The 22,741-nt window shown below is 43.6% G+C and overlaps 1 protein-coding gene and 1 long non-coding RNA gene across 4 annotated transcripts; both read right to left on the reverse strand.

The window, feature by feature from the left end:
- Positions 1–511: 511 nt before the first annotated feature.
- Positions 512–6,453, reverse strand: LOC109743774 (3-oxoacyl-[acyl-carrier-protein] reductase 4). Its single transcript, XM_020302862.4, has 11 exons — positions 6,004–6,453; positions 4,690–4,832; positions 4,341–4,394; positions 3,492–3,572; positions 3,345–3,390; positions 3,166–3,260; positions 3,043–3,075; positions 1,389–1,523; positions 1,216–1,309; positions 926–1,008; positions 512–838 (listed from the first exon to the last, which is right to left on the reverse strand). Exons 1-11 carry the CDS (start codon positions 6,173–6,175, stop codon positions 806–808), a joined length of 969 nt encoding a protein of 322 aa, XP_020158451.1. The 5' UTR covers positions 6,176–6,453; the 3' UTR covers positions 512–805.
- Positions 6,454–17,343: 10,890 nt separating this feature from the next.
- LOC120973409 (uncharacterized) lies at positions 17,344–22,320 on the reverse strand. 3 transcript variants are annotated; one of them, XR_012202700.1, is made up of 5 exons: positions 21,310–22,320; positions 20,980–21,109; positions 20,358–20,887; positions 18,854–18,901; positions 17,344–18,135 (listed from the first exon to the last, which is right to left on the reverse strand). It is a non-coding gene; the product is annotated as an uncharacterized lncRNA (long non-coding RNA). The 3 variants fall into 3 exon arrangements; XR_006670118.2 differs by lacking the exon at positions 17,344–18,135 and having other exon boundaries at positions 18,485–18,901; positions 20,358–20,409; positions 20,805–20,887; positions 21,310–22,319; XR_012202699.1 differs by lacking the exon at positions 17,344–18,135 and having other exon boundaries at positions 18,485–18,901.
- Between the last annotated feature and the right edge of the window lie 421 nt (positions 22,321–22,741).

Genomic DNA, 22,741 nt, shown 5'->3' on the forward strand with positions numbered 1-22,741 from the left:
AACTCCGACCTGCAAAATCCACAAATCGCAACCCATTGGTGGAGCAATCAAATCCTAAGCAACCCCACATCAGACACTCTCGAGTGATTTAGTGTGTGTGGCGGCTGTGGCCAGCGGCAGTTGGCAGGACGGCTCTGTCCCAAAGCTGTAGGGGAGGCGGCGGTGGTCGAAGGCGTCTGGCAGAGGGCAGCGTTGTCCCAGAGCTGCGAGGCGCAGCTCGCAGCCAACATGGGCGACAGGAAGGCTTAAGTGGGATCCCACTTCCACCCATATAATCAATGTAATTTTTTTTGACCTGATAATCCATGTAATTTTTGATGGGCTAACAAATAATTCCCACTTAGTTGTGTTGGGATTAAGTGGGTGGAGGTGGGATGCCCACGGGCAGTCCCACCTGCAGCCTGAAGGAAGGGGGTAGTTCCCCTTCAGCAAATTATTGTTAGTAGGGCGGTTTCAGCACAACTGTAAAGTGGCTTGTGGAATTCCCACCTCTGATCGCGATCCGATGGCATACAGCAATAGTTTTCAAGTTTTCACTGAATGGGCGTCTGAACTGGATACCATCCAACAACCTACAGATCTTCGAAAATTGGTCTGAAAATCAACGGAAAAATAATAAAAAAGATGCTGAAGACATAACACATCTGAACTTCCCCATATGGTCACACCTGATTTATTCTGCATGGGATTACAAAGTTTGAAAAAGGAAACCTAAATCTACAGCTCAAAATTGTTCGATGCAAATTACTAAAACGTCCGCTACACAGGGCAAATGTCAACCTTCCATCAAACTTGCTCAAAGGTTTCACATTACCATCCCACCATCGATGGTAAGCACCTGCCAAGAGATAGTTCAATAATAAACCTGTCAAATTTCAGAATTCAGATAACCAAATGGCACAAACAGCGTCGAAGTTGCACCAACCTGTCCAGTGATGTAGCTGGCCGCGGGATTCAGGGCCAAGAACTCAACCAACCCAGCAACTTCCTCTGGCTGGCCATACCTCCCTGTCAAGTTGAATGAGGCATTAGTGCTGACTGAAAACATTCACTTGGTAGATACAGTGCACATGAGCACACACACGTACATAACATAACATTTAGGTTTTTCCAAAGAGTAATTTTTTTTTCTTTCGCTATACCTACGATGTATGAACAATGGAGCAGAATGTGAGCGATGCTATTTAATCAGAGGTTACAGCTTAAGATGCATACCCAAGGGAATAGTTGACAAGATTCTCTTCTCAAGCTCCTCTCCAAGTTCCGCGGTCATGTCTGATGCTATGAATCCAGGTGCGATTGCATTCACCTGAGTATTCACAACTGTTCAGAAGTTGGCTTACGGTTTTATGATTTATGAGCTAATGATGAAAAGACAGAGAGTGCACATTGATATTCCTGCTTGCATATTCCCTAGCAACTGTTTTAGTGAAACCAATGACTCCAGCCTTGGCAGCACTGTAATTAGCTTGGCCAGCATTGCCAGTAAGACCAACAACTGATGCTATGTTGATGACTCTTCCCTGCATTAAACATAAAATAAGTATCTTACAACCGATAACAGAAAATTTAATGAGGTGCCTTCTGCGCAGAGCTTATTTTATGTCAGAGCAAGAAAAAAAGTATCCTAAGTCCTAACTAAAAGGAACAAACTACTACTCTTACTTTGGTAGTGTAGCCCCTTTTACAGGCTCTTTACAGGCATACACATAGCTCATGCACTAGCAACATGGTAAGGCCTTATAATTTTCATCTTTCAGCTCAGAAACACAATAAACCAATGTGAGGAGGCCTTCCTTTTCCTTCAGCTAAGAAATTAAGCTGAGTCCTGAACTAAAGCAATGTAAGCTTGTAACTGAGGAGAGGGGTCTGGGGGTCAACGGAGACTCGGCGACTTGCTATTTGAAGCATGACAGAACTTAAGTGTAGATCTAAGGGTGTGTTAGGTTTCTGTCATGAAGTGGAACGGCAAGGATCAGTTCTGTCCCCAGGGCACATTCCCACGTTTGGATCGTCAAAGGAACCGGAACCAACCGATTCCAGCGAACGGCATATTCCGTGTTTATGCCGTTCCGAGCGGACCACGCGGAACAGCTCGCTCCCACGACCTCCCCTCCTCACCCATTGCCACCATGGCCTCGTGCGCCGTCAGGAGCAAGCCGCTCCAAGCGTCAGGAGCCACGGTCCTGCACCGCCGGGAGCATCGCATCCAGCCAGACACCGCGCTTGAGCTGCACCTGCGCACGGAGGCAGTGCAAGTAGCCGGCCATCTCCTCCAGGAGGCTGCAGAATCCATCCGGTGACCACCGCCCCGAGTTCTACGCCACCAAGCCCCCGCCGTTCCGCGTCAGCAGGCGGAAAGCTGGGCTGTGCGGCCTCTCTACCAGGCCGCCGGAGGGAGATACGAGAGGGCTGGAGACTCAGGTCAGGCTGCTGCCCAAATTGACCTTGACGCCCAGGTCATGCCACCCGTCGTGGTCAATTTGGCGTTCTTCCTCAAGTCCGGTGTCGCATCAAATTTTGGTTCCATCCTACCTCATTCTCTTCTAGCCAAACACCAAGATGGAATCATTCCATTCCTTAGGAATGGAACGGTTCCATGGCATTCCACTTGGTTCTGGAACCAAACACACCCTAACAATCTACTAAAAGCTCATATTTTTCATACTAACTTTGTTCTAAAAATAGATGACACTTCAGAAAGAGTGCAGTCAAACTTCTCCGACATTAACAACTAACGGAAAAAAATGTTGGGTAGGTGGTACCGGTACCATTATGTTTGCCATGAATAATGACTTCACAATATATTCTCTATGTATATTCATGTAAAAATTAGAGGCCAAAAGTTGCATATCAGAGAGCACGCAAAGTAATGAACACATCTATTGAACAATGGACAAAATATGTCATACGTATTTGCAGTATATTCTTAATAGGACCGGTAGCTAATGCATACCAAAAAAAAAAAGTTAAACTCCAATAAAGTAACCCATGGTAGCAAAATTGTTCAAACCAATTCAAAGAATGAAACAAAAAATATACCTTTTTCTTCTTCATCATTACTTTTGTGGCAGCCTGTAATGTGCAGGTGTAAGAAGGATAAACATAATTCAAGTAGCAAAATTTTCAAAAAATTAAAGAACAAATAAAGGGGCAAAAACCTACCTGTGTACAGAGGAAAACACCAGTAAGATTTAGATCAATTACATCTTGCCACTGAGATTTCTTCATCCTCATCAACAATGTATCCCTCGTAATCCCTGTTTACAGAATGTTATTTCACATACAGAAAAAAAAAACAGAAGAGAACACTAAACTGGTGCAAACTAACCATTGGTACCTACCTGCATTATTTACCAGGATGTCAATTGTTCCCCATTTATCAAGAGCCTGGTAAAATACATAAACTAATGATAACCGAGTTTATAGAATCTGATCAATATATAGGTGAAAGGAAAAACATTTTTCATCCATGAAAAAATTGCACTTACTGCTTTCATCATAGATTCTACATCAGCTTCTTTAGAAACATCTCCTCCAAAGGTAATAGCCTGACCACCAGATGCTTCAATCTGAAAAAATAGCATTACGTTATAAATATATCAGTGCATTTAGGCTTAGCAGAGAGAAAAAATGAAGAAAAAGGGAGTAATTTAACAAACAAAAAAACTAGATACCTCTCCGGAAACCAATAACGTTTTTCTGAATGCTGGTGTCCATATATTTTTAGGTAGATAACTATCACCAAATTTCAATCATAACTGAGCTAAAATAGCTATAAACTTTCGTTTATGCAAAATGGAAATCTGTATGTTGTGAATCGACATTAGAGAATTACATTTTGTTTCTTTTAGCCTTTGTGAACTATTATTGTTATCATACACTAGTCTAAAAACGAAATTACAATGGGCCAATGAAATTTATTGAAACTAATACCCAATGACTATATTTCACATTGCATTAGATGGTTTCTGAAAGTGATAACACAAGGGTGCTGTTTACTTGATCATAAATGAGAACGGAAATTCAGCACAACTGTGTTGTTGCTTACTCGGATAAGAGGTCAGAAACGATAATAATTGTATGCATTCCTGCACGAGGCCAAACATGAAAGAACAATGCAAACTAAAATATCTCAAGTTGCTGAGAAAAGTTCAGCAAGGAAAATATCTGATCTAGCTGCACTGCCGACTGAAACAGCTATTTAATAATCCTTACGGCAATCACCAGTTACAGTGTCTTTGTATATCTTCTAACTGTATGATGCAATTTAACAAACAGGCAAACAGATATTAAACAAAATATATGTGCCAATATTATGTTTAAATTAACCAGCTCACCTCTTCGGAGACTGCTTCAGCCTCTTTCGAGGATCGTGCATAATTCACTAGGACCTGCAGGTAAACTCGGTGTTAGGTCCGTGGGGTTATGGGGAGTAAATAGCCATTTGCATATGCAGGCAGATAGCTATAACAAAAAAGATGGAACAAGGGTGGAACACCTTTCATTAAAAAAAACAGAAGCTCTAGTTATACAACCACATATCTAGGAGTAACTATTGCCTTGAGTTTGCATCTTTGAGAAATAACTGACACCGGTAATTACAGGGGGGTAGGGAAGGAAACACACAAAGAAACCGACTCTTTCTGCACACACAGAATGAATGTCTAAGACAGCGAAGTAGCTCACCTTGCAACCAGCTTTTCCAAGAGCCAATGCAACGGCTTTTCCAATCCCTCTGGAAGCACCCGTAACAACAACAACTGGAGCTTCCAGCTCTGTAGCATCTTGCACAACTGCTTGTTCAACAGCAGCAACGTGGGTGCGCACACCTACAGATACATTTGATTAGTACTGCAAAATATACAGACAAAGAAGCTCCCAACACAGAATTTAGGCCTGAATTTACACCTGCATGAGTGCTTAGAGAGAGACCTCCAATGCTAGCAATGTTATAATGGTGCTTAAATTGTTCAACCATCTACTCCCTCTGTAAACAAATGTAGGACATTTTTGCAGTTTAATTTAAACTGCAAAAACATCCTACATTTGTGTACAGAGGGAGTGCTTAAGCTTAACACTCGGTCGAGAGCCAAAACAAAGTGGAGCACTACATAAACAATAAATTCATCTGGTGCATCTAACATTGCATAAACCCAGATTTATTTTTATTTTAAGTAAGCAACACACCCAAGCACCTCCATTACATGCTCTAAGAGCATCTCCAACAAGTGATGAATAAGTTGGTGATGTAAACACTATGGGTAGGAGAGAGAGATTTTAAATCACCGCATGATGTAAAAGTGGTGCCTTAAACAGCCTTTTTTCACCACGGCTGCGTTTTTGCATATTCATCATCTGTTGGAGCGGCATTTTTGGCACAGTGTGGCCTAAACGGCCGTTTTTCATGTGGCCCTGCGTTTTTACAACAGCCGTAGCCGCATTGCAAATATGCAGCAGCAGGAGGCAAAATTTAGGCTTGCCTCAAAAAAAAAATTGCAACAACGTTACATATACAACAGCTATTGGAGCAGGCTTTTTGGGCCCAAAGTGGCGTAAACACCGTTTTTACAACACGGCAGCGTTTTTTCATCATCTGCTGGAGATGCTCACCACATGACATATGTGGAAAGCTATCTAAAACCCCAATATGTCCAAGTCAGCCCATATAAGTTAAGGGTGTGGCTACGTGTCTCTCCTAGTCAAAAAAAATCTGCTGGAGATGCTCTAATAGCATATTTTCAACCCTGATCTCACTCGTACAAGAGTACCATTTCTCACAAAATTTAAACGGGGACACTTGATAAAGCTTAACGACGCACAACAGTAGTGTTTGCTCCCAGTGCTCATGGACTCGTATTAGATCCTCCCAAAATTTCACGAGCAAACATGTTACATCCCCGGGCTAGATTGCTCACTGCGCCACGCTACAACAGCTAGATCTCAGACCCCGAGTGGCCTAACCAAACCAGCGCGACGACAACCGAAGAGAAGGGCCGTTACCGGAGGAGAAGCCGGTGGCGGCTGCCCGGAGGCAGTCGGATCGGAGCGCGGACGGACGGGCGGCGGCCCCGCCGAAGGAGACGAAGCCCCGGCGCGCCGCTGACGAGGCGGCGCGAGGCAAGGGGGCGGTGACCGCCGGGGAGGAGACGGCGGCTGCGGTGGCGGCGGCCATGAGGTGGCGTAGGGAGGCGGAGGCGGAGGAGAGGCGGTAAGCCAGAGGGGGCAGCGTGGCGTGCGAGAAGGGGGTTATTTGTAGCGGCGGGTGGGGAAGAGGCGGCTTTGGGGCTTTGGAAGCTCAAGCAAGAGCGAGGAGCACGGCGGGCGCGTCGCAGTCTGGCGGAGCGCACGAGGAAGAAGGGTACGAGGGCGTCGGGCTAACCGATGAGCGGCTCCCCTGCGTCATCGTCATGGCTTCAACTCTTATACAGTACTACCCGTTGCGCCAACGGCGCAAAGGCCGGCAGCAAGCCAAGTATTATAAGAGTGGTGATAGAAAAACTCAGACACAGATTAGAAAGGACGAAAGCAATCTAGCATTAAAAATCATGCACGTAAGAATATTTAGACACTGATTGGAAGATAAGGAAATAGATACTAAGGTATAATGTTGATACACAACGTTACAATTTATGGTAGCTTATTTACATTGTTTTTAGTAAGCAAGCTACATAAGTAGAGATGCATCATATAGATAGGTTTGGTCATCTTTCTTACGATGAGTGATATACGCAGTGATGAACATCAGGTAGAATCATCGTTGCATGTGTCATCGGTACCGAAAATGACTTCATTGTCTAAGCAACTCTTCATGGTGGGTGTGTTCGATGGGCTGCCAATGCCAAAAGCAGAAATGCCTTCCATATCATCATCCAGTCCCCAATCATACCTTTTTTAATAGAATGCCGTTTGATTGTAATCGTATCGTTGAGGAGCTCTGCAAGATATCTTATTTGCGATAGAGTATGGTTAAAATCGATGTCTTCGGGTGTTGATCCTGTTATGAAGTTGGTATCTCTTATATGGTAAAGTTCTTTCACTGTCATGCGATCCCCGCCTGGAATACTGCACCAACTGCTGCTTAGATAGTCCATTATTACTTATTTTCTTTAAGCTCCTGTTTTAGAGATTTATTTTTTTGAACCAGCTGGAACTTATCATAGTTGAAATCTTGCACCACTTTGTTGTAAGAGACTTCCATAAACCTAATAGCTTCATTTTCCAGCCGATCTTCAGCTTCTTCGAGATTTTCGTAGACATAGATGGATATTGATTTCCTTGAAAGTTCATTGCTTAGTTGGTGCTTAGATGGACATAACTGAATGGTTGCGTCGACACCAACATTCCTTTACTTTCTGTGTTGAGTACACTACGATTTGGAAGGCCAATCTGTTGTATCATAGCATCCAAAAGCATTTTTGTTGGGATCCTAACTTGTTCCAACACTTTTGACCCGTTGCACAGCTGACGCAAAAAGCAAGAGCGAACCAAGCATTCAAACCATGCAAATAAGAGTGGTTTAGAGATTGATAATAAAATCCTTAAAGCATAAAGAAATAGATACTTAGGTATAGTTTTTATAGAGAACGCTATATATTACTCCCTCTGTTCATAAATATAAGATGCTTTGACAGTTCAAATGACCACCTCGACTAAGTAGCTCTTCATGGTAGGTGTGTCCAGTGGGCTGTCATTGGCGAACACACGAATCCATATGACTGAACTCGTTGTCTAAGCTCTCAAAATGTCTTCGGATTGTAAAGTGTATCGTCAAGGTGCTCTACAATATATCTTACTTACGTCGTCTTTAGTTGATTCCAAGATGAAACTGGTATAGATTGTACTGAAAAGCACTAAAAAGAGTTGAATATATTAGCACTAAAGTAAGTTAATATGTAGCAAGCATAAAAGTCTTCTCACTGATTATCTTTAACCATCATGTAACACAATCACCTAAATCACTAAACTCCTTGGGGTTAAAACTCCTGGGAACGACTATTTCTGACATCAGTTTTGACATTTTCCTCTCATGTTTTTTTAAAAGCACTCGTCCCTGTTGGAAATATGCCCTAGAGGCAATAATAAATTGGTTATTATTATATTTCCTTGTTCACGATAATCGTTTATTATCCATGCTAGAATTGTATTGATAGGAAACTCAGATACATGCGTGGATACATAGACAACACCATGTCCCTAGTAAGCCTCTAGTTGACTAGCTCGTTGATCAATAGATGGTTACGGTTTCCTGACCATGGACATTGGATGTCGTTGATAACGGGATCACATCATTAGGAGAATGATGTGATGGACAAGACCCAATCCTAAGCCTAGCACAAGATCGTGTAGTTCGTTTGCTCAGAGCTTTTCTAATGTCAAGTATCATTTCCTTAGACCATGAGATTGTGCAACTCCCGGATACCGTAGGAATGCTTTGGGTGTACCAAACGTCACAACGTAACTGGGTGACTATAAAGGTGCACTACAGGTATCTCCGAAAGTGTCTGTTGGGTTGGCACGAATCAAGACTGGGATTTGTCACTCCGTGTAAACGGAGAGGTATCTCTGGGCCCACTCGGTAGGACATCATCATAATGTGCACAATGTGACCAAGGAATTGATCACGGGATGATGTGAGTTACGGAACGAGTAAAGAGACTTGCCGGTAACGAGATTGAACAAGGTATCGGGATACCGACAATCGAATCTCGGGCAAGTAACATATCGATAGACAAAGGGAATTGCATACGGGATTGATCGAATCCCCGACATCGTGGTTCATCCGATGAGATCATCGTGGAACATGTGGGAGCCAACATGGGTATCCAGATCCCGCTGTTGGTTATTGACCGGAGAACGTCTCGGTCATGTCTGCATGGTTCCCGAACCCGTAGGGTCTACACACTTAAGGTTCGATGACGCTAGGGTTATAGGGAAAGCATGTACGTGGTTACCGAATGTTGTTCGGAGTCCCGGATGAGATCCCGGACGTCACGAGGAGTTCCGGAATGGTCCGGAGGTAAAGATTTATATATGGAAAGTCCTGTTTTGGTCACCGGAAAAGTTTCGGGTGATATCGGTAATGTACCGGGACCACCGGGAGGGTCCCGGGGTCCACCAAGTGGGGCCACCAGCCCCAGAAGGCTGCGTGGGCCAAGTGTGGGAGGGGACCAGCCCCATGTGGGCTGGTGCGCCCCCCCCACCAAGGCCCAAGCGCATGGGAGAGTGGGAGGGGGCAAACCCTAGGTCCAGATGGGCCTTGAGGCCCACCCTAGTGGCGCCCCCCCCTCTCCTCCCCTTGGCCGCCCCCCTTGGATGGGATCTAGGGCTGGCCGCCTCCCCTTGGGGTGGGAACCCTAAGGGGGGCGCAGCCCCCTTCCCCCCTATATATAGTTGAGGTTTGGGGCTGCCCAAGACACAAGAACGTCTCTCTTTCGGCGCAGCCATACCCCTCTCCCTCCTCCTCCTCTCCCGCGGTGCTTGGCGAAGCCCTGCGGGATTGCCACGCTCCTCCATCACCACCACGCCGTCGTGCTGCTGCTGGATGGAGTCTTCCCCAACCTCTCCCTCTCTCCTTGCTGGATCAAGGCGTGGGAGACGTCACCGGGCTGCACGTGTGTTGAACGCGGAGACACCGTTCTTCGGTGCTTAGATCGGAATCAATCGCGATCTGAATCGCTACGAGTATGACTCCCTCATCCGCGTTCTTGCAACGCTTCCGCATCGCGATCTACAAGGGTATGTAGATGCACTCCCCTTCCCCTCGTTGCTAGATTACTCCATAGATTGATCTTGGTGATGCGTAGAAAATTTTGAATTTCTGCTACGTTCCCCAACAGTGGCATCATGAGCTAGGTCTATGCGTAGTTTCTATGCACGAGTAGAACACAAAGCAGTTGTGGGCGTAGATGTTGTCAATTTACTTGCCGTTACTAGTCTTATCTTGTTTCGGCGGCATTGTGGGATGAAGCGGCCCGGACCGACCTTACACGTACGCTTACGTGAGACAGGTTCCACCGACTGACATGCACTAGTTGCATAAGGTGGCTAGCGGGTGTCTGTCTCTCCCACTTTAGTCAGAACGGATTCGATGAAAAGGGTCCTTATGAAGGGTAAATAGAAATTGGCATATCACGTTGTGGTTTTACGTAGGTAAGAAACGTTCTTGCTAGAAACCTATACAAGCCACGTAAAAACTTGCAACAACAATTAGAGGACGTCTAACTTGTTTTTGCAGCATGTGCTATGTGATGTGATATGGCCAGAAGATGTGATGAATGATATATGTGATGTATGAGATTGATCATATTCTTGTAATAGGAATCACGACTTGCATGTCGATGAGTATGACAACCGGCAGGAGCCATAGGAGTTGTCTTTATTTTTTGTATGACCTGCGTGTCATTGAATAACGCCATGTAAATTACTTTACTTTATTGCTAAGCGCGTTAGCCATAGAAGTAGAAGTAATCGTTGGCGTGACAACTTCATGAAGACACAATGATGGAGATCATGGTATCATGCCGGTGACAAAGATGATCATGGTGCCCCGAAGATGGAGATCAAAGGAGCAAAATGATATTGGCCATATCATGTCACTATTTGATTGCATGTGATGTTTATCATATTATGCATCTTATTTGCTTAGAACGACGGTAGTAAGTAAGATGATCCCTCACTAAAATTTCAAGAGACGTGTTCCCCCTAACTGTGCGCCGTTGCGAAGGTTCGTTGTTTCGAAGCACCACGTGATGATCGGGTGTGATAGATTCTAACGTTCGAATACAACGGGTGTTGACGAGCCTAGCATGTACAGACATGGCCTCGGAACACATGCGAAACACTTAGGTTGACTTGACAAGCCTAGCATGTACAGACATGGCCTCGGAACACAAGAGACCGAAAGGTCGAACATGAGTCGTATAGTAGATACGATCAACATGGAGATGTTCACCGATGATGACTAGTCCGTCTCACGTGATGATCGGACACGGCCTAGTTTGACTCGGATCATGTATCACTTAGATGACTAGAGGGATGTCTATCTGAGTGGGAGTTCAATAATCAGATGAACTTCATTATCATGAACATAGTCAAAAAGGTGTTTGCAAATTATGTCATACGCTTTAGTTCTACTATTTAAGATATGTTCCTAGAGAAATTTAGTTGAAAGTTGGTAGTAGCAATTATGCGGACTGGGTCCATAAACTGAGGATTGTCCTCATTGCTGCACAGAAGGCTTATGTCCTTAATGCACCGCTCGGTGTGCTGAACCTCAGCGTCGTCTGTAGATGTTGCGAAACATCTGACATACACGTTTTGATGACTACGTGATAGTTCAGTGCGTAATGCTAACGGTTTAGAATTGTGGCACCAAAGACGTTTTTGAAACGTCGCAGAACATGTGAGATGTTCCGAAGACTGAAATTGGGATTTCAGACTAGTGCCCACGTCAAGAGGTATGAGACCTCTGACAAGTTTCTGAAGCCTGCAAACTAAGGGAGAAAAGCTCAATCGTTGAGCATGTGCTCAGATTGTCTGAGTACCACAATCGCTTGAATTGAGTGGGAGTTAATCTCCCAGATGAGATAGTGATGGTTCTCCATAGTCACTGCCACCAAGCTAGTAGAGCTTCGTGATGAACTATAACATATCAGGGATAGTTATGATGATCCTTGAGCTATTCGCGATGTTTGACACCGCGAAAGTAGAAATCAAGAAGGAGCATCAATTGTTGATGGTTAGTAAAACCACTAGTTTCTAGAAGGGCAAGGGCAAAAGGGATACTTCATGAAACAGCAAATCGTTTGCTGCTCTAGTGAAGAATCCCAAGGTTGAACCCAAACCCGAGACTAAGTGCTTCTGTAATGAGGGGAACGGTCACTGAAGCGGAACTACCCTAGATACTTGGTAGATGAGAAGGCAGGCAAGGTCGACAGACGTATATTGGATATACATTATATGAATGTGTACTTTACTAGTACTCCTAGCAGCACGAGGGTATTAGATACCGGTTCGGTTGCTAAGTGTTAGTAACTCGAAATAAAAGCTGCGGAATAAACGGAGACTAGCTAAAGGTGAGATGACGATATGTGTTGGAAGTGTTTCCAAGGTTGATGTGATCAAGCACCGCATGCTCCCTCTACCATCGAGATTTGGTGTTTGCGTTGAGCATGATTGGATTATGTTTATCGCAATACGGTTATTCATTTAAGGAGAATAATGGTTACTCTGTTTATTTGAATAATACCTTCAATGGTCTTGCACCTAAAATGAATCTCGATCGTAGTGATACACATGTTCGTGCCAAAAGATATAAAATAGTAATGATAGTACCACATACTTGTGGCACTGCAATTTGAGTCATATTGGTATAGAACGCATGAAGAAGCTCCATGTAGATGGATCTTTGGAATCAGTCGTTTTTGAAAAGATTGAGACATGCGAACCATGTCTATTGGTATATATGCATGAAGAAACTCCATGCAGATGGATCGTTTGGACTCACTTGATTTCGAATCACTTGACACATGCAAATCATACCACATGGGCAAGATGACTGAAAGTCCTCGTTTTCAGTAAGATGGAACAAGAGAGCAACTTATTGGAAGTAATACATTTTGATGTATGCAGTCCAATGAGTGCTGAGGCATGCAGTGGATATCGTTATGTTCTTACTTCACAGATGATTTGAGTAGATGCTGAGTGTATTTACTTAATGAAACACAAGTCTGAATTATTGAAAGGTTCAAGTAATTTCAGAGTGAAGTTGAAGATCGCCGTGACAAGAGGATAAAATGTCTGTGATATGATCATAGAGATGAGTATCTGAGTTACGAGTTTGGCACACAATTTAGACATTGTGGAAAGTGTTTCACAATTAATACCGCCTGGAACACCATAGTGTGATGGTGTGTCCGGACATCATAGCTGCACCCTATTGGATATGGTGCATACCATGATGTCTCTTATCGAATTACCACTATCGTTTATGGGTTAGGCATTAGAGACAACCGCATTCACTTTAAAAGGGGCACCACGCAATTCCGTTGAGACGACACCGTTTAGAGAAACCTAAGTTGTCGTTTCTTAAAAGTTTGGGGTTGCGATGCTTATGTGAAAAAGTTTCAGGCTGATAAGCTCGAACCTAAAGCGGATAAATGCATCTTCATAGAATACCCAAAAACAGTTGGGTATACCTCCTATTTCAGATCTGGAAGCAAAAGTAATTGCTTCTAGAGACAGGTCCTTTCTCGAGGAAAAGTTTCTCTCGAAAGAATTGAGTGGGAGGATGGTGGAGACTTGATAAGGTTATTGAACCGTCACCTCAACTAGTGTGTAGCAGGGCACAGGAAGTTATTCCTGTGGCACCTACACCAATTGAAGTGGAAGCTTATGATAGTGATCATGAAACTTCGGATCAAGTCACTACCAAACCTCGTAGGATGACGAGGATGCGTAATACTTCAGAGTAGTACGTGATCCTGTCTTGGAAGTCATGTTGTTGGACAACGATGAACCTACGAGCTATGGAGAAGCGATGGTGGGCCCATATTCCGACAAATGGTTAGAAGCCATGAAATCCGAGATAAATGGATCTTTAAGAAGAAGACGGACATGGACGGTAATGTTACCGTCTATGAAGCTCGACTTGTGGCAAATAGTATTTTCACAAGTTCAAGGAGTTGACTACGATGAGATTTTCTCATCCGTAGCGATGCTTAAGTCCGTCGGAATCATGTTAGCATTAGCTGCATTTATGAAATCTGGCAGATGGATGTCAAAACAAGTTTCCTTACCAGTTTTCGTAAGGAAAGGTTGTATGTGATATAATCAGAAAGGTTTTGTCGATCCTAAGGATGCTAAAAGGTATGCTAGCTCCAGCGATCCTTCCATGGACTAGAGCAAGCATCTCGGAGTCAGAATATACGCTTTGATGGAGTGATCAAAGTTTTTGGGTTTATACAAAGTTTGTTAGAAACTTGTATTTACAATATAGTGAGTGGGAGCACTGCAACATTTCTGATAAGTATATGTGAATGATATATTGTTGATCCGAAATGATGTAAAATTTCTGGAAAGCATAAAGGGTTGTTTGAAAGGAGTTTTTCAAAGGAAGACCTGGATAAAGCTGCTTACATATTGGGCATCAAGATCTATAGAGATAGATCAAGACGCCCGATGATACTTTCAAAGAACGCACACCTTGACATGATTTTGAAAGAGTTCAAAATAGATCAGCAAAGAAGGAGTTCTTGGCTGTGTTATAAGGTGTGAAATTGAGTAAGACTCAAAGCTTGACCACGGCAGAAGAGAGAAAGGACGAAGGTCGTCCCCTATGATTTAGATGTAGGCTCTACAGTATGCTATGCTGTGTACCGCACATGAAGTGTGCCTTGCCATGAGTTGGTCAAGGGGTAAAATAGTGATCCGGGCATGGATCACATGACAGCGGTCGAACTTATCCTTAGTATCTAGTGGACTAAGGAATTTTCTCGATTATGGAGGTGAAAAGGAGTTCGTCGTAAAGGGTTACGTCGATGCGAACTTTGACACTAATCCGGATGACTCTGAGTAGTAAACCGGATTCGTATAGTAGAGCAATTATTTGAAATGGCTCCAAATAGCGCGTGGTAGCATCCACAAGATGACATAGATATTCGTAAAGCACACACGGATCTGAAAGGTTCAGACCCGTTGACTAATAACTTCTCTCACAAGCATAACATGATCAAACCAGAACTCATTGAGTGTTAATCACATAGAGATGTGAACTAGATTGTTGACTCTAGTAAACTCTTTAGATGTTGGTCACATGGTGATGTGACCTGTGAGTGTTAATCACATGGTGATGTGGACTAGATTATTGACTCTAGTGCAAGTGGGAGACTGTTGGAAATATGCCCTAGAGGCAATAATAAATCGGTTATTATTATATTTCCTTGTTCACGATAATCGTTTATTATCCATGCTAGAATTGTATTGATAGGAAACTCAGATACATGTGTGGATACATAGACAACACCATGTCCCTAGTAAGCCTCTAGTTGACTAGCTCGTTGATCAATAGATGGTTACGGTTTCCTGACCATGGACATTGGATGTCGTTGATAACGGGATCACATCATTAGGAGAATGATGTGATGGACAAGACCCAATCCTAAGCCTAGCACAAGATCGTGTAGTTCGTTTGCTCAGAGCTTTTCTAATGTCAAGTATCATTTCCTTAGACCATGAGATTGTGCAACTCCCGAATACCGTAGGAATGCTTTGGGTGTACCAAACGTCACAACATAACTGGGTGACTATAAAGGTGCACTACAGGTATCTCCGAAAGTGTCTGTTGGGTTGGCACGAATCGAGACTGGGATTTGTCACTCCGTGTAAACGGAGAGGTATCTTTGGGCCCACTCGGTAGGACATCATCATAATGTGCACAATGTGACCAAGGAGTTGATCACGGGATGATGTGAGTTACGGAACGAGTAAAGAGACTTGCCGGTAACGAGATTGAACAAGGTATCGGGATACCGACGATCGAATCTCGGGCAAGTAACATATCGATAGACAAAGGGAATTGCATACGGGATTGATCGAATCCCCGACATCGTGGTTCATCCGATGAGATCATCGTGGAACATGTGGGAGCCAACATAGGTATCCAGATCCCGCTGTTGGTTATTGACTGGAGAACGTCTCGGTCATGTCTGCATGGTTCCCGAACCCGTAGGGTCTACACACTTAAGGTTCGATGACGCTAGGGTTATAGGGAAAGCATGTATGTGGTTACCGAATGTTGTTCGGAGTCCCGGATGAGATCCCGGATGTCACGAGGAGTTCCGGAATGGTCCGGAGGTAAAGATTTATATATGGGAAGTCCTGTTTTGGTCACCGGAAAAGTTTCGGGTGATATCGGTAATGTACCGGGACCACCGGGAGGGTCCCAGGGTCCACCAAGTGGGGCCACCAGCCCCAGAATGCTGCGTGGGCCAAGTGTGGGAGGGGACCAGCCCCAGGTGGGTGGTGCGCCCCCCACCAAGGCCCAAGCGCATGGGAGAGTGGGAGGGGGCAAACCCTAGGTCCAGATGGGCCTTGAGGCCCACCCTAGTGGCGCCCCCCTCTCCTCCCCTTGGCCGCCCCCCTTGGATGGGATCTAGGGCTGGCCGCCTCCCCTTGGGGTGGGAACCCTAAGGGGGGCGCAGCCCCCTTCCCCCCTATATATAGTTGAGGTTTGGGGCTGCCCAAGACACGAGAACGTCTCTCTTTCGGCGCAGCCATACCCCTCTCCCTCCTCCTCCTCTCCTGCGGTGCTTGGCGAAGCCTTGCGGGATTGCCACGCTCCTCCATCACCACCACGCCGTCGTGCTGCTGCTGGATGGAGTCTTCACCAACCTCTCCCTCTCTCCTTGCTGGATCAAGGCGTGGGAGACGTCACCGGCTGCACGTGTGTTGAACGCGGAGGCACCGTTCTTCGGTGCTTAGATCAGAATCAACCGCGATCTGAATCGCTACGAGTACGACTCCCTCATCCGCGTTCTTGCAATGCTTCCGCATCGCGATCTACAAGGGTATGTAGATGCACTCCCCTTCCCCTCGTTGCTAGATTACTCCATAGATTGATCTTGGTGATGCGTAGAAAATTTTGAATTTCTGCTACGTTCCCCAACAGTCCCTCTCAAGTGCGATGGCCCTTTTTGTTGGAGTGTGAAGTTTGTGTGCTCGGGCACCATGGTGCCCTTAAAAAAATTGCAAAAACCATATTTAAAAGTAAAAAAATCGAAAATAATTCTGTGGAAACTTCCATGTATTCACTACGGATCCATGGAATTTTGTTTCAAAAAGAAATGTAATTTGAATGCTATACAAAAAAACAAAATTCCGTCCCATTTGAAAATACATATTTTTCTTTTTTGACACTACGTGGGAAAGCAAAATGTTATAATTTTTTGCACATATATAGTATATATGTGTGTGTGTGCGTGTTTACAAAAGGTTTCAAATTTTTTTGAGCTGTAAAAAATGATTTTTTTAACAGGCACCATGATGCCCGTGCACATCTGGCAATATCGGTTTGTTGGGAGTGCGGAGGAATGGCGCTCGGGCGCGTTTAGTGGTTGTGGTTAAATGGACAGTTGTAAATTCAGGTGCAATAAATGCTCTGCATGTTCATTTGTCTAACAGATTTAAGATTAATTAAGAAAGGATGGTTTCAAATCCCAATTTGCAAATTGTTTCTGTTCATGTTAGCGGTGCAAAAAAAAGGCCTATCCTAGCAGATTTGGGACGATAACATTTCATAATTTGCAAAATAAGAAATTTTCATGTCCGTTGTGCAAATGATGATTACATTTAAATATTTGCAAATTAGGATTTGTTCATGTTCACCATGCAAAAAATACGACTACATTTACAATTTGAAAATTGGGATTTGTTCATGTTGGCCATGCAAAAAATGCCCTAGCACATCGTAAGTTTTCTAGTGGGTTGGGATTAATTAGACCTAATACAAAAATCAAATATGGGATGCATTGGAGAGGCTGACGTGGGATGGACACTTTTGAGTGAGAGCAAGCGAGCTCGGGTACTCTTCGGAGTTTCCGGTCTTGTTGGCCGTTTCTTTAAGCGGTGTAGTGCAAAGTGGCGTGGGGATAGGAGGACGGCGCGCAGCACGTGTCGCTCCTCTGCACTGTCGTCTCTTCGCTGCTTCTTCCCCTCGCTTCTCTCCTCCTCCGATCTTGAAATCCCAGCGCATGGTGGCTGGCACCTCTCCCCTCTTTCTCTTCCCCGCCCCAAGTTTTCCAGCCTCCGCTGATGCGCACCGTTGTTCGGGAGCAAGAGGGGCCCCGCCTCCTGTGCTGTGGCGCTGCCCAACGGCAGGCCCAGACACTTGAGCCGACCGCCTGTTGCCAGCGTCGGCTTGAGTGGCCGCCACCTCCTCTCCTCTCCAATCGGGATCTCGGACCTCACCAGCAGAGCCCTCATTTTCAGGGAAGGCAGCCATCGCCAGCGATTGAGGATGCCTCCCGACGAGCATGCTCGTGGTTGCCCACATCCCAGTAGTGCGTGGGAGCCGGTGTCTTTGGGCAGAGGTGGGTCTCCTTGCCGGCGATCTCACGGTCTTATCGGCGACTCCACCTTCACAAGCAATTGATGTTGTTAAGAAGCATTGGGGAAAGTATGTATCTTGCTTGGAATCTCATATGTCTGTTATTTCAATTGCTTGTATGATAAAAATTACTGCGTGAAGATTTTGCTTTTCAGTTTGCCTGGTTTAATGCTCTATTCACTTACTTTGCAGCTCATAACACTTCTGGTGAAACTACTTGTCAGCGGATGTTTACGCCATTAATGTCGACCATTATATTGGAGGATTAAAGTAGGTAATATACTATCATGTTTAAATAAATTCTCATCTTGTTTGTTTCAAGAACCTGAGTGTTGTTACAGAATAACATATTAGCTAATCTCAATTTCTTAGGGTGACACCTGTTCCACCAATTGACATTGTTGACAGCATAACAAAAGAAGCTTGAACTAATATTAAGTTTTGCATTGAGAAGAGGAGCGTGAGGGAATATGATGTGACATGTGAGTATCTTCTCTCTATGTAACTACATCATTGGTAATTTGTATTCTTTCACTATTTGTCATACAGTTCCACCAAATGTCACAAGTACCTAATACAAACCAAGGGCTTCCTTTAATAGCTATAAGTTTTACATCACCGAGAAACAAATTCTACAATAATGTTGGTAAGCATCATATTCACATGCCACAGCCAAAAAGAGCAAGCACATAGTATTCTAAGAATGGCCCATAAAACTAAGCGATGTAGCAGAGGAAGGTGGCAAACCTTAATCACAGCACGACATCCGCTGGCTACTGATGGATTGAACAATACCTGGAAGAAGAACATAGCAATACACACATCAAAAAGAGGCCAAGACATGGACTGGATCAAATGCATATCCTACCGGAAAAGAAACAATAGTTCGAGGTTCGCCATCATGGAAGGAGGTGGATAACAACTTCTTGTTAGATTTTATTGGCCACCGCAGAAATAAATAGAAATTGTAACATCCCCATGATTGATAACAGGAAATAATAACTTACCTTCAACTCTCAGAGAGAGTGGCACACACAGAGAGTGAGAGAGAGAGGGAGACTTAGACACCATTCATCGCAGTAAAAATGAGTGCACACCGCAGAACTGATCATATGGGAAGAATACCCTTCGAAATTATATCCCAAAAGCTAGGCGCAACCAATATAAATATACAACTGTCAGATATTAGAAAATGGTATTATAGGTGTGCTAATGCCTAAAGTGCCAGAACAAATCATGCTCATATGCACATGAGCACATCACAACACAGACATGCATAAACACATCGCAAATTTCTAAAGAAAAGGGTCGGGGCGTCACAACACCACATGATTTTCATAGGAAAGACTTCTGGTCATGTGTCACCTAAAAGTATATACATGCAAGAACCTTTTCTCTCTTGATCCTGGAAACATCTACCTGCCTGGAAAGATGCTAGAAGCATGATCCAGGCGAGAGGAAAATTATTTTTTCCCTAAGAAGCTACAGAGAGAGAGAGAGAAGTGAGCCAGTGATCCTCGCCTAGCTAGTGCACACACACACACATCAAGCCAACACACCATAAACGCAGCAGCAGCACGCAAGCCACAAATAGGCGTGTGGTGCAACGCATGGGGAAGACAGAGACACAACCAATAGAGTGAGGAGCAGATAGCCACGCTTGCCGTCGAGCCGTTCACACTAAAAGGGATAAAAGAGTAGAACGTTTCTATTCTCAAACCTTCCCATCATAGGGAGTAATTATGAAACAGAGAAACAAAAGGAAAAGAAAAGCAAGAAGTTCCCTTCGTCCATCCGTTTTTTTATTTTCTTTCACTTATATACATCAGACTAACACGCAAGCACTTTAACTATTATAAACATAATTCCCAATTCAAGAACGCGGTTGAATATTAGAGCACCACATACTACTCTTCGTAAAGTAAAACCGGGCATGCCAAGTCTTGACTGACATACGAAGCTCAGGAAGGATTCGATTGTGCTATTAGTTAGTAGGTACATTACAGAGCTTGTTCATGCTAAGAACATCTGTTATTAGCTTCTTATAACCACACTTCATGTTTCTATTTTCTAAATTAAAATAAGCGATCTCACTACAGTAAAAAATAAACACATATATAGCTGACATAATTACCTCGCGAAGCTATTAGCAAGGTAGTAGCAAAATATTATGCTATCCTAATCATATTGCCAAATTACAATTGACCGATTCTAGTCTAGGTTTTAAATTTCAAAAGGGAGAACAACTCACCATGCTCTTTGACTTCTTCTTGGACCCATGTTTCCTATCACCAGTCCCCTCCCTGCCGCATGAATCGTCATTGGTCTATGCAAATCTTTAAACGAAAGCATCCAAATAACCAATATGTATCTTCAAAATAGAAAAATCAAATTCATAAAAGCTATCTAATTGATGGAAGGAGCTTTATTTTATAATGGATTCACTCTATCAGGCAAACTGTGATGTTTTGGCATCCACGGTCGAAACATCAATATAAGATTCAAATATTTAGACATGACAGTGAGTCATGATGTCATAAAAAGCAGAGTTTTTCTCAATCATTTATGTGGGGCAAAGTACATAGTAGATATGCTTAATAATAAGTTAACAAAGATGACACCCAATGACTCAAACACTAAAGCTTTGGCTTCACCATAACAAATTAATCTTTGCCATGTACAGTCTAGCCCTCAATACCTGGCATCTCATTTTACAATGGAACTCTCTTTTCCCTTGGCAAGCAGCAGTAATGTAGCAGTAGCACTTCTTTATCGTGTACTCTGTTGGACAGAACAAATATTAGATGCTGAAAAATCATGTTACACATGAAGCCAAATAAGCATTTTTGCATAAACCAAAAGGATAAACTCACCCTGGGGTAGACTGCAATCATCTGATAATCACATCAATCTTGTATAATCTATTCAAACAGATTTGTCGGTCAAAATATGACAATTAGCGTACACCATGTAGCTTTATTAAGGGTATTGTTCAATGCCGGGCTGCAAAGTATAAACACGCGTTACTGCATTTAAATCTATGCTGCTGAAAAAATAAGTAAGTGGTAAGAATTATGAAAATATATAGCACACTTTGCCATGGATTGCAAAAACTAAAAAAGAAAAGGATGCCCAGTATGGACTCTTCTATATGCGCACCTTATATTTCCTACATGAAGAAGAATAAGAGATGAACCACTAACCTAGCAAGCAGTCAAGTGAACCTGATGGTACTGGTCTCTTGCCATCGAGGCCAATGCGCTTGACTTGGCGCTGCGTGCTACTGCCTTCATGTCGCAAGACTTTCTTACTCTTGTTGTCCTCTCCCTCGAATGCAATGAACAACAGGTACATACACCATAGAGAATATGTAAGTAACTGAACATATGACATATCCGTCATCAATTCTTAAATAAAAAACTAAAGTTCAGGTTTTCTCGCTGGCCCATAGCCGTCTCTTCAATCCTTGCTTCTCACAAAGAGTTTTCCTCTCCCTCCAATGCAATGAACAACAAGTGCATACATCATAGAGAGAACGTTAGCAACTGAACATATGACACGTCCTTCATCAATTCTTAACAAAAACTGAAAATGAAGCTCTTCTCATTGGCTCATAGCCTTCTCTTCAATCCGTGCTTCTCACAAAGTGTTTTCAGATTCACAAATAACCAAGGAGGCGACCAACAACATATAGTAGCACATAGCAGCAGCACAAGTAGAGTTAGGCCAAGCAGCAGCAGAACCCACAGCAAACACATCTACCAGCATAAATTCAAAAGTGAGAGGGGGGAGGAGGAAAGAGCTCACCTACCAGTAGAGACAAGAATGGCTTGAGGAGTAGGGTCGTGGATGACAGGTGGCTGGGCAGGCTCATCTTTAAGCAGTTTTCATTGCTGGCCACAAAAGCTTCATCTGGAGACTGAAATCATAAAAGTTGTGTGCATAAAGACGAAAATAAAATCACTCTAAGGAAGATGAGAACGACAAATTGAAAAGCTCATTGTACCTATTAAACTAAGGACAGGAATGGCCTTTATTGAACTAACATACTGTACCTAAGAGACTGAGAATCAGGGACAACCTTTATTAAACTAAAAAATTGATCAAATTGGGCATTTAGAATTCCTCCTAGATATTGTGAGCAGCAGAGGTCCGATATGTTTCGAGCCCAGTAAAAATATGCATGCTTTCACATGTTTCAGACATATTTAATATCTTCTATGTGTATGCATACATAGAAACAAGAATGTCTAAATATACAGGCGTGCATGGAAAGACAAGGACCAGATTCTTTCATGAATGTCTAAATGAACACACAAGAATGTTGCGCTGGTCAAATCGCCCACCTCGTGTCGTTGCTCCGGCACTGTCGGCGTTGATGTACATGTACTCCACGACTGTGCTGTTGCCTCTGGTAATCAGCACAAGAACCCATCACTGTGGATGCTTGCACGAGCTATTGGCATCAAATTAGGAATCATTATATATGGTTTTTCAAACTATAAGCCTATAAAAAAGCAAATACATCAAGACCTAACATAACAGCCAACGGCTGCAACCATAGCCTAAGTTAGAGAAAGAACAACCTAGCCGGAGCATACCTGCAAGCCAATGGCGACCATGATGAACAAGGGC

This window comes from Aegilops tauschii, chromosome 2 (assembly GCF_002575655.3).
Source record: "Aegilops tauschii subsp. strangulata cultivar AL8/78 chromosome 2, Aet v6.0, whole genome shotgun sequence".
NCBI lineage: Eukaryota > Viridiplantae > Streptophyta > Magnoliopsida > Poales > Poaceae > Aegilops > Aegilops tauschii.